The following is a 12,930-nucleotide window of genomic DNA, read 5'->3' on the forward strand; positions in this document are numbered from 1 at the left end:
TGCTCCAGCCCTTTGCCACTGTTTTAAATGCCAGCATTTTGTAAGTTTACTTTTGTGTTTGTGTATAGAGAAAATGGAAAAATTACTTTTCCTCTGGCATGTCTAATAAAAATGTAATAGCATAGAAAAGTTAGATTGAGTGTTTCTGGCGCGCCTTCCGCCCAGAGATGAACCAAGAGCCGCGGCACAAGAAGCAGAGCCTCCCGCCTACTGACTGTGATCCTGAGGTCTCCTAACCCATTTTGGCACCAGAGCAGATTCTTGCAGCCATGCATTTTGACTGCGAACTGAACTACAACCTCGTGCAGCCCGGGGAGGGATTTTTTCCCCTCTCCACCCCATTTTTCTGAGCGAAAATGGTGGCAGCGGCAGCAGCCACGCGGTGAGAGCCACCCTCTAAGACCCCTCCACCAGGAGGTAGGACTTTCTTTAGTGACGTAGCCTGTAGGTGATCCTGGGAGGGGAGGTGCTCCCGGCGCGCCTTCCGCCCAGAGATGAACCAAGAGCCGAGGCACGAGAAGCAGAGCCTCCCGCCTACTGACTGTGATCCTGAGGTCTCCTAACCCATTTTGGCACCAGAGCAGATTCTTGCAGCCATCCATTTTGACTGTGAACTGAGCTAAAATATTAGAAACCCAAAACCGCGCGGCCGCTATCGCGGCCGCACGGACTCAAAGTCTTCACTTTTACCAAGGAAGAGAAATTATTAGATGATGCTTATTCAGCAGGCCTGATTGTTGGGGAAAATTTCCAATCAACAATAGTGAGTTCTGTATGGAAATATGAAATGTACTCAATATATAGAGAGAATAATGGGAATATCATCAGCTACTTAGATGGGGGGTGGGGTGGGAGGGGGGTATATTGGGGTTCTTGGTGGTGGAACGGGTGCACTGGTGAAGGGATGGTGGTTTAATCAGTATTTGACTGTGACTTAAACCTGAAAGCTTTGTATTTTTTTTTCTTGTTTTCACGGTGGTTCAATAAAATATTTCTTTAAAAAAAAAAAAAGAAAAGTTAGATTGATCACTATCACGAATCACGAAATCCCGTTGATTGTCGAGTGGCTCGAGCGGTCTCAGTAACCTCTACATTCGTACTATCCCTGAGATTTTAGAAGCCTCTAAAGGCTTCAGGGTCAGGGGAATGAGATTTAGCTGGTTAAGTCTCTGGATGTTGGCTGTTGATGGGATTACACACACCTGGGTTCCTCTGCCGGTACCTTCATGCGTGAGGCCTGTCCGAACGTGTGGAGAGGGGCCTTGAGAATGTCTGTGACTAGGTTCCGGTGGTCTTTGGGCGCCGGGAACTCTGCTCGGGGCAGAGAGGGAAGCTGGAGCCCATCCCCTTCAATTAATTGTTTATAATTAGTTGATCACAGCCAGAAAAATTAGATTGATAGCATACAAATTTATTTTTTATAAAAAAAAATTGATAGCATAGAAAAGTTAGGTTCACGGAAAAAGTTTTGCTGTTGTTGGTATTGTCATGTAAGACTTCCAAGTTTGGGGGTGCTCTTTTTCATATATGAAGTGTACCATTCCTCCATCCCTGACAATAACTTCCCAAGTTCATGTCCGAATGATTCTTAGTGTAAATTATACTATACAAGGCAGTACTTCACTGGTCAGAATATGCATGGAAGTGATCGCAAATATATATCAAGTGAAATCTGAACTAAGTATGTCGCTAATTCTGTTTCCCCTAGCAATATAAGCAGAATATCTCATTAACCAAGGAGGAAGTATGATGGAAAGGCAGAGACAGCTATGGTAACTAATAGCAGTTTCTGTTACTTGTTTGTTTGCTGGGGGTTGGGGCACAGCCGTAATGCAGGGACTACTCCCAGCTTTGAGCTCAGGAGGCACTCTTAGCAGTGCTCCAGCACCCATGCAGTACCAAGGATCGAACCCTGGCCTCTCAGCATGCTCTCAGCCTTCTGAGCTGTCTCTCTGGCCCTGCTTCTGAGAGTCTTGTGAGCACATGACTGTGGAAACTCATTGTTACAAGTCTTTTCAGTGCCTTGGAATATGACCTGCCATTTGAGGATTCCTGAAATTTAAACTTTTAATATTATGGTAAATTTTTATAATCTTGTGCCATAATTTGGTGCTTGGATGATTCCATTTGTTTAATTTTATGATCAGAAATACATATGTGGGATATGTTATGCTTCTTATATCTGGTCTGATTGGGTTTATTTCTATGAACTGAAATAATAAATTTAGAAAATGTTGTAAAATACTGTTTACCTTGACATTTTTTCCTGGAGTTATCAGTTTTTCTTAACAGATATCTGTGGGGTATCTGTTCTGATCTAATAGACTTTGTGCTAGCTTTTGGAGATGCAGTGATGATTTAGAAAAACATCCTTGCTTTGAGAAACTCAGGACGCGTTATAAAATAGAGACACATGATAGTGCCCTGTTCAAGTTCAAATACAGAGAAGTCTGTCAGGGAAGCTTACTGAGAAAAATGACCCTTGAATTAATTCTCTGGGGGGTGACTAGGCATCTGCGGGCGGGGTGGAGGGGCAAGGGAGGAAGTCAGTTCAAGGTGTTTGAGAGGGAGAGAGTCTATCTCGGATTTTAACTTTGTGTTTTTCTAGTTGGACTGGCTTCTTTACTGTAAGAATTTAGTTTCAAAGCATTTAAATCCCCAAACTGCTTAATCTATTGATTGCAATGAATAACTATTGTGTTACTGCTTCATATTTGCAGGCAAATATTCTGGGCTATAGGAGCTGTAGGCAAATCTTTGCCTGAGTGTTAATTTGAGATCTGTTTTTGGTGCAGATTGTTCGTTCCATTACTGCCAAGTGTGCAGATTTGATCTTTTATTGCATCCCTTATAATGGACTGTGGTTTTGGACTAAATGCCAAGGGAAATTCTGTTCTTTTACTTTGGATAAGGGGGGGAGTAATCCTTTTACTACAAGGAAGTACACATTAGTTTTTATGGTTAAATTACTTTAAACTGTGGGAGGAAATTGCAATGTTCTTGATTATTAAAAATACAAAAGCTATCTCCTTTCTTCTCCCTTCCCCTGTGGGATTACACTTGCTTAGAATTGCTGAGATGTTTCACTTTGGTTGACCCATTTTTAAGCTAAGGTTTAAATAGGGCAGCCTGTAAAGAGCCTCCAATTAAAATGAAATTTTGGTGTCAGGATTAGGTATGGTAGTCTGCCTGTTACCTTGCTGCATGCAGATAAAGTCTTTCAGATTTGTTGCACTGAATAAATGAAGAATCAGTTCATTCTTAAAATTGGGAAGAACTACAGCTTCAGTAAGAATGAAGATCTCTGTCCCCTTTAATAGGCATCTCGTATGCCCTCAGTTCTATGTTAGGAACTGGAGACTCTAGTGTGACTACAATATGATCCATGTTCTTGCTTAACTCACAGTTGAGAGAGGAGGATGTAAACAGAGTAATCTTGAGAAGGTAAGCGTTAAAGCTGGCACTTCATGGATTAGTAGATGTGTGGCATTGTTTGCTAATGATACGGGTGTGTCCTTCACTCTCTGGATGTTGAAATCTTCACGCCCACTGTGATGTAATTGAGAAGTGAGACTGTAGGGAGAAGACTGGGGCTAGTGACCTCATAAGAAGACCCCAAGCAAGCATCATAATAGGCCCCAGACTTGTTTCACTCAGTGCAGACCCATTGAGAGGTGGGCGGTTTCCAGTTTGAAGAGAGCCTTTATCTGGACTGACAGTGTTAGCACACTCTCTTGGACTAGAAGGGAGGTGTGGAGAGATGGTGCAGTAGGTAAGGTGCATACCTTACACACGGCTGACCTGGGTTCAGTCCCCGCACCCCGTGTAGTACTCTGAGCACGCCAGGAGTAATCCTTGAGTGCCGAGCCAGGAATAACCCCAGAGCATCCCTGGTGTGACCCAAAAAAGTTAAAAAATCTGAGAAGGGGCCAAGGCTGGAGTGTGTGCTTTACAAATATGCATGCAAGGTGTTAGTGGTGCTTTAAGCTAGAGTTTCGCAACTGGGGCCCATGTGGCCCCATGTGGACCCCCCAGGATATTCCAAAGGGCCATAGGTGAAAATTGCATAGATGGGGTGTGTGTGTGGCAGGGGCACAGAATGAGAGTAGGGGACCAATTAGTTGGACAGGTCACGGGGTATGGGAAGGAAACAAAGTTGGAGGGAGCCATGGTCAGAAAAGGGTTGAGAAATACGCTTTAAGCTACAGTGGTAGGGCGTTTGCCTTGCATGTGGCCGGCCCGGGTTTGATTCCTCCGCCCCTCTCGGAGAGCCCGGCAAGCTATTGACAGTATCTCACCCACACGGCACAGCCTGGCAAGCTGCCCGCTTGAGCAAATAGATGAGCAACATGATGACAGTGACAGTGACAGTGAGATACAAGAGGGAATGGACAGTTTTTCATGGAGAGTTAGGAAGGCTTTATAAATATGATGTTTACGCCCCCTAGTTGTTTATTTGTTGAAATGCAGGTATGGTTGGAATAACCTCAGATGCTGGGTTAGTGTTCATTCTGAGCTCTATTTTGCAAGTTCTGGTTCCCTCCTTTGAATAGTCCAGCACATTGTATAGCATTCTGAAAGGGGTGCTACTGCCCTTGTATGGAGATAACCCAGACTCGAGAACTTCCTAAACTCTCCTGTGGTTTACTTCCTTATTTACTACCTAGAATAATGGCTTAAGTGCTGGGCAAGGGAAACTCTAGCCTATAGAACTCAGTAGCTCAGAAGGTGATTGGATAAGAGTAATTAAGCTTTAGTGTCTTCATCAGTAGCTGAGAAAATGGTCCAGATAGTTTCACAAATGTAGAAACTAATTGGCCTTTGTGTTTGTTGGAGTACTTTATTATTGTCTGAGGATTAGGTTATAAAGTTTTATGGGGAATAAAAAGTGACTTTACCGACTCTAGCTGAACTTGTTCTTTGCTTTTTAGGCGCTCAGCTTTGGGGATGTGAGGCTTGTATTCTGCGGAGCTGCAGCCCAGTCCCACTCACTGAGTCAGACTCTACAAGCTGAAGGTTAATGAACGTGTTAAATTGAGAGGCGGTTCAGTTAGCACTTCAGTGTACTAATACACTAGTAAGTGTTGAGAAGGAAGATCATAGAACGTAAGGAAAGTTTTCGACCACTACTGATGTTTCAGAAACATGGGCTAATCCATAAACAATTCTTTTTTCTATGTGACTTCTCATGTTTAGTTATTTTCCGGGTAGGGGGAGAACCAGTTTTCCTCAGGGGTTAGTCCTGGGAGTGACCCCTGTCAGAACTTGGGGGCCATATGTGGTGCTGGAGCTTCGAAGTGGGGTGAACTGCGGGCAAGGAAAGCACCCTCTTCACTGTGCTATTTCTCCAGCCCCTCTCACGCTGCTTCAATAGTAGTCAAATAATAACTAAAAATAAAAGCTTAAATAAATAAATGTGCTCGTGCATCTTTTGGCTCTGTTCTGTGAGTATACCAAGATAATCAGGTGTTTTTCTCTCCTCTGATCTTGACTCTGAGCTTGAGATTTGCACTTTTTCACTCTTTCTCTTCCTGGGATGACTGGCTGCTTCTGGGCTTTCTGACTGGACCTAACACAGTAACTGTTATTTGTTGCATCATTTTGTTATTTTCATAGCACTTATTAGTAGTTTGTTGCTTTTCGTTTTTTCTTTTTCCCTTATCTATTTTTCAGTCTTTGCTGTTGCATTGTCTAGGGTGTCAGATACTTGGTTGCTGTGCTCACACAATTGATTGTGGTTCTCTCCAGGGGTGACAGACTTGGTTGTAGTGTGATGTAAGTGATCTGTGTCTATATCCCCAGAACACAACATTAATTTGAAAGTATATGTGCACGCCCATATTCATTGCTGTCTTTAGTATAGTTGGCAAGAAAACAACTCAAATGTCCAATTACAGATGAAGATATCAAAATGTTGTGCGATACACACACACACACACACACATGCGTACACTGAACACTGTGCAGCTGAAAGAAAGGATGTGATTGTTGAATTTGCAGTTCTAGGGCTGGAACTAGAGGGTATGCTAAGTGAAGTCAGTCAGAAGGAAAGGGTAGGTACAGAATGATCGCTCATATGTAATATGTAAAGATTCACAGTAGGGAGCAACAGGTGGCCAAAGTCAGCAGAACTGGAGGATTGGTACACAGAAATGAGAGGTGACAGTGTCTGTGGGAGGACCTGGGCTGTTGGTGGAGGGTTGTGCGCCCCCTGGTGGGAATATGGTGTTGGAACAAGGTATCATGAAACTATCACTGTCACTGTCATCCCACTGCTCATCGATTTGTTCGAGCGGACACCAGTAACATCTCTCATTTAGAGACTTATTGTTACTGTTTTTGGCATATCCAATAAGCACGGGTAGCTTGCCAGGCTCTCCGAGAGGGGCGGAGGAATCGAACTCTGGTCGGCTGCGTGAAAGGCGAAAGCCCAGCCACTGCTATCGCTCCAGCCCCATGAAACTATCATTAACAATATTGTAAATCATAGTATTTCAATTAAGTTGAAAAAGAAAAGATGGTCTACCATCTCAGTTATAATTGTCAGTTTGTGTGTTGGTATGTACTACAGGTGCTAGTTCATATTTTGAAAAGATTGACGAATAGTGAGAGGATGTGAAAGCATTTGGAAGTATGAACGTACGTAGATTGGAAAGGAGCGGCAGAGGAGGGAGAGGATCATCTACCTAAATTGTATCTAAATTTGGGGAGGAGTGAGAAAGTAGCAGGTGAGGCGTTGTCTTGCATGTGGCCAAATCTGGTTCCATCCCTGCCACCCCATGTGCCCTGTGCCCTGCCAGGTGTGATCCCTGAGTGCAGAGCCAGGAGTAAGCCCTGAGCACAGCTGCCTGTTGCCCAAATCAAAACACAGAAAAATCCTATCTAAATTATATTGCTTGTGAGGTTATTATTGAGAATTCAGAAGTATTTAAAACCCACAACATAATTTGCAGTTTCCTAAGCAAGAATATAGCAAAATACGGACTGAAACGCTGTTAGATTTTCAGCTTAGTCTGTGATTATTCTAAGAATATTGAGCTTTTATATGGGATGAGCATCAAAAACAAAATTTAAAAAAAATTCAAAATTTCAGCTCAAGCTTACTGTGCAAAAAGTGTCCTCAAAATAAGATTTTATTTTGCCCATCCAGTCTTCGTAAAGATGGAAGTATGGTTGAATCCAACTTTATATGTTGCACCTTCATCTATTTTTTTATCTAAGGCATCCTGGTTTAGGAGGAAGGATAGTGAAAGCAGTAACATTGCACAGCATTTTACAGTTTTCAGTCTTTTCATGTTATTTTTTCCATCTGGCTCAGGAATAGTATGGTTCTTGGGGGTTGATGTGGTGCCAGGGATGGAACCGGGACCCCCACGTGTAGAGTGCGTACTCCAGCCCTCTTGGCCATCTCCTCATACCCAGAATTGGTTGCTGTCATTCAACCTTTAGAAAAAAGACAACAATCAATTCAGTAATTTGCCTGAAACAACGTAGCTGAATATTGTCAAGTTGACCCTGACAAGATCAGACTCAAGTTTTTGCTTTCTTTTACTTACGTATCAGTGTTTTGGGGAGGCAGATTTACTTCGCTTGGATGAAGGCCAATTGTGTGTGTGGCATCAACTAAGAAACAATCGGAAACCTGAAACTTTGGGCAGAGTGAGTGCATAGATGTTTGGGGCCAGTCCAGGTGGACAGGTGAGGCTGTGACCTTCCTGTGCACACTGCTGATGAACCAGCCCAGAGCGGCAGTCCCACGGCAGCTTGTCCTGCCCTCAGTTCCTGTAGAAGCCTGAATGGTGGGCTAATGAAGTGAGTGGCCTTAATTCCCCCCCTCTCCGCGATATGCTTGAAGACATGTACCTAGAGAGCTATTTTTTTTTTAATAATTCACCACATACACATTTCTAAAAATGTCTTTTTGTGAGAAATGTTGAATGTATTTCTCCCATTTATTTTTGTTTTTGTTTGGTGTGCCCATGGTGCACAGGCTTATTTCTGACTCTCAGCTCAGGACCCCTGGCGGTACTTGGGGGACCATCATTCCAGGGATTCAAACGGGTCAAAGGGATGCAAGTATGTGCCTTAAACCTGTGTATTTCTCTGGCCTCCTCACTCAATTTGATAAGGAAAGTTAAGAAGCAGCAGGAAAATGAAATAAGCCGAACAGGCAAAATTGGAAAGCCAGTTGGTGTGTTTTGTGGTTGACAGTGGCCTGTATCCCGAGGTGTTCAGGGCGACTCCCGGCTCTGTGCCGAGCAGGTAGGCGTCACTCCTGGAGGTGTGGGGATGCCATTTAGGCTCCTGCATGCATGTGCTCCACAGCCTCGTGGACTCCACCGTTTGTCAGTGTTAGGCTGAGGAGGAACATGGTTTTCTTAATTTTTAATTTTTTGAGGGGGACGTTGTTGGGACACACTTTCCTGTGGTCAGGGCTGGCTGTTGGCTCTTTGCTGAGGGACCACTCCTGGTGGGGCTTGGGAAGGCAAATGGGAGTAAATATTTGAATATTGAACATCAGACAAAAGATTAATGCCTAGATAGAGAAAGCATTTACCAAGCTCAGTAACAACAACAAACGACACCATTAAAAACTGTGGGTAGGAGCTAAGCAGAAACTTCTTCAGAGAAGACATACAGGTGGCCTGCAGGCATAGGAGAATTGTGCATCACCACTTATTAGCAAGGACATGCAAACCAGAATACATTGAGGTATATACATATTGTGTATATATATGTATATACATATATATGCACAATGAGAATGACCTAAATTAGAGAGTCTGGCTGTAAACAGTGTTGCTGAAATGTGGTGAAAAGGAACCACTGTTTACTGCTGTTGGGAAATCATTATGGGAGACAATAGAAAATAAACTCAGAATAGAGCTTTCATGTGACTCAGGGATTCTACTCCTTGACACCTATCCCAAGAACACAAGATTTGAAGAGTATATGCACTTCTGTGTTCCTGCAGCACTGTAATGCGCAAGATCCGGAAATAATCCAGGTGCCCAGCAATAGATGGTCAGATAAAAAGATGGTATATATACATACTGCAAAGCCGGTGGGTCACATGCAAGGCAAGAGGTCTCTTGCCCTCAAAAAACTCTTAAAAACCAGCTTATAAGAAAAGATAAAAATCTCCATTTTGCTACTACTTGCATGGAATTGAGGGTGTAGTATTAAGAGAAGTGAGTCTGAAGAAGGTCAAACACTCATGTGGACTATGAAGAAACAGAACAGGGGAACAGACAATGGCCAATCAAAACAAAACATGAGATTCTGCTAAAAGAAATGAGCCTGCCAAGTGGGCAGAAAAGGGACAGCGTGCCCTTGAAGGAGCCTTTGGTCAGTGGTGGAGGGTTATTGGATACTCTGGTGGTGAGTGTGGTTCAGTAACATTGCATGAGAATTTAAATGACATTTTTCAAAACCTTTTTTTTTTCTCTTTGGGTCACACCAGTGATGCTCAGGGGTTACTCCTGGCTCGATACTCAGGAATTACTCCTGGCAGTGCTCGGGGGACCATATGGGATGCCGGGGATCGAACCCAGGTCGGCTGCGTGCAGGATACTCCGTGCCCCCCGCCCCCAAATGATTGTTGATGCTTCCAATAATTGGGTAGACTGCGACATGTAGCTGTTATCGTTCTCTAGGACTTTTTGGTTGGTTCTTGGGGCCACACCTGATAATGCTCGGGGGTTACTCCTGGCTGTGCACTCAGGAATCACTCCTGCTTGTGCTCAGGCGGCAGTATGGGGTGCCAGGGATCAAAGCCAATTCAACCACATTCTAGGCAAGCACCTCACCTGCTGTGCTAGTGCTCTGGCCCCATCATACTCTTGCATTTTGTTGATGTATATCTTTGTACTTATCATAGGAAGGAATCAAATTTGTATTAGGATGAGAGGCTTAGAGTAAAAAGGAGTAAAATGATTGAATATCATCAAAAGGATACTTTATGTTTTTATAAATTATGACCTATAATCTTGAACTGTTAATTTATTGTGAAGAATTAGATTAGTTACAGATAAAAAATTCTTTTCCTTTTCTCCTTGGAGATTTTAATAGGGAACGTAGAGGTTTACAGTTTATTATCTCAGAAACACTGGTCAGATTTATATTGCTGGGATTTAATGTAGCCAGTGAAACTTAGATCTAAAGCTAATTGTGGGCTAAAAGTATATTTGTTGTGTATTTGTTGGTGTGCAGGATTACTTTTCTAGGTTGGCCACTATTTTCACAGCATAGTAGACTGTTATAGAGTGGGTTGAAATTTGAGCCTTACATTGACAAGCTGGGCCAGAGAGACAGAGGTAAGATGCTTGTCCTATGTGTGGTCACTCTGCTCTATTCCTTGGCACCACATATGGTCTCCTGAGTACTGCCAGGAGGGTCCCTGAGCACAGAAGTAGGAGCAAGCTTGTGTGTGGCCTCAAAACAAAACAAAAATTGAAGTACCTTTCTCTCTCCCTTTTTCTCCTTACAGCGGTAGCCGGTCTTCTAAAACATTTAAACCAAAGAAGAACATTCCAGAGGGATCCCATCAGTATGAGCTCTTAAAGCACGCAGAAGCCACGCTTGGCAGTGGCAATCTTCGGATGGCTGTCATGCTGCCAGAGGGAGAAGATTTAAATGAGTGGGTTGCAGTGAACAGTAAGTACCTTTCCTCTTCCTCTGAAGACTCTGAATGGGATTAGCAGTTGCATTGTGTTGGTTTTCTGTCAGTTTCAGGATCTAGTTAGGAAACTATTATCATAGTACAATGATAACTCACACTAGATTAGTCTTTGTTATTTCATTTGTATGTATGGGGTTTTATGGAATTCTTGATTCCTGTTACAGTGTAACAGAAAGCATAGATTTATACTCTTCAGTGGGAAAAATGATAACAATATTTATGAAGTTCTAATTATGTGTCTGGTACACTGTTCTTTCTTCATGAGTTATTTCATCTTCACAGTCTAATGATAGTAGGCATTTTTTTTCTCTTTTTGGGTTACACTTAGGGATTCTCAGGGGTTTTTCCTGACTGTACTCAGGAATTACTCCTGGTGGTACTCTGGGGACCATGTGGAGTGCTGGGAATCAAACCTGGGTTGGTCACTTGCAAAGCAAACGCCCCTCCCCGCTGGACTGTCGCTCCCCTCCCCCCATGTAGGTATTATTATCCTAATTTAATGTTTCAGAACCTGAGACAAAAATTACTAATTTACCAGACTATAAAAGTATATGACGGGCTGGAGTGATAGTGCAGTGGGTAGGGCGTTTGCCTTGCATGCAGCCGACTCGGGTTCGATTCCCAGCATCCCATATGGTCCCCTGAGCACCTCCAGGAGTCATTCCTGAGTGTAGAGCCAGGAGTAATCCCTGTGTATCTCTGGGTGTGACCCAAAAAGCAAAAACAAAAAGTATATGACAGAGCCTGGGCTCACATATAGAACTATAACTTGTATGCACTGTATACTTTAATCACTATGTTAAGTTGCCTTTGGGTAGCATATTCAGTTTTGTTTAAATTGTACTTTAAAAAGACAGTTCATCTCTACTCATATGAAAATAGTAAAATATATTTGCAATATTCTTAGCCCCTGTGAAGAAAAACATAGATATAAAAAATAAGTATGTTTCTGGAAATAAGCCAGAGTAGGTAGGAAAATACAAATAGTGCTCAGGGCCTATGCCTGCCTCTGTGCTTTGGAGACCATGTGATGCAGGGGTCAGACTGGGGTTTGCTGCATGCAAAGCAAAAGCCCTCACCCCTGTACTATCTCTCCAACCCCTGAAAGTAGTAATTTTGACATTTGGGGATTAAAATTATTTTAAAATTTTATTGATTTTGAGACACACCAGGCTTATACCTGGCTCTGCTCTTAGAGATCACTCCTGGAAGGGCTTGGGGGACCATATGTGCTGTGGGAATGGAACCTCCGTCAGCTGTATGCAAGATGAGCACCTTTCTCTCCTTCCCTCAGTACTTAGGGCTTTTACATATTAGTGAAGGAAGTAATAGAATAATTGGAGGAAACTTTCAATTCTGGTCAAAATAAGATAAAATTTAATTGAAAAGCAGTAAATACCCTTTAAGGAAAAGCAAAATTGGGCTCAGGAGACAGCCTGTGAAGCTTTGGTGTATGTTTACATGAGACTGAGATTTGGTTAACTGTATGCATGGTCCCCTGAACATTCCTGGAAGTAACTCCTGCACACCTTCAGATTTGGCCCAAAAAAACAAAAAAGGAAAAACGGTATTTCTCTTGGACTTTTTTGTATTTTATTACAACCTGATATAAATTGAGCTGCCATCCACTGATAACTTTTAGGAAACCAAAGCATTTATTCAGATTTCTTAAAATGATACTGAGGCTGTAATTTTATGCAAGGGGTGTTGTACTGTGATATTCTCTCAGTACAAGGGTATTTAGCAAAAGAGAAGAACAGTTCGTTTGCTTTATTGATGAGACCCATATTGCCTATTGTAAGAAACTTCTATGACATTTCAAAGGTTATATGCAGAATGAATTTCCTATGTATGTATAAGTTCTTTGTTTTTTGTACTGTGAGAGAGTGCTTATTCACCAAATTCAAAGAACTAAAGGAGACAGGATAGAGACTTTGTAGTACATGAGATTATAGCTTGAAAGTAGAAAAGCAAATCATTATTTTCTGTGTCTTTATCTAAATTACCAGAACTAGAGTGCCCGTGATCTTGAAATGTCTGGAACATCAGAAACTTCTAAAATACCAGATGCATTGATCAGTTGCAGTGAACAAAAGTTATTTTGAATTGATGCATTGGAATAATTTCCTGAACATAAAATTCTGTCTTGTAAACAGTATTTGACTGAAGTGTTCTTCTCTCTCCTTTTTTGGCTTTGTTTTTTGGACCACATGCTTGGCGATGCTCAGGGACCTCAGGGGTTACTTGTG

General features: G+C 42.5%; 1 protein-coding gene across 1 annotated transcript in view; it reads left to right on the forward strand.

Moving 5' to 3' along the window:
* The window catches only part of MOB1B (MOB kinase activator 1B), a 43,870-nt gene that overhangs the window by 10,549 nt on the left and 20,391 nt on the right, over positions 1-12,930 (forward strand). Inside the window, exon 2 of the mRNA XM_055138850.1 lies at positions 10,490-10,656. Within this exon, the coding sequence (XP_054994825.1) occupies positions 10,490-10,656 (167 nt within the window). The remainder of the gene's footprint in view (positions 1-10,489; positions 10,657-12,930) is intronic.

The sequence above is a fragment of the Sorex araneus genome, chromosome 5 (assembly GCF_027595985.1).
Source record: "Sorex araneus isolate mSorAra2 chromosome 5, mSorAra2.pri, whole genome shotgun sequence".
NCBI lineage: Eukaryota > Metazoa > Chordata > Mammalia > Eulipotyphla > Soricidae > Sorex > Sorex araneus.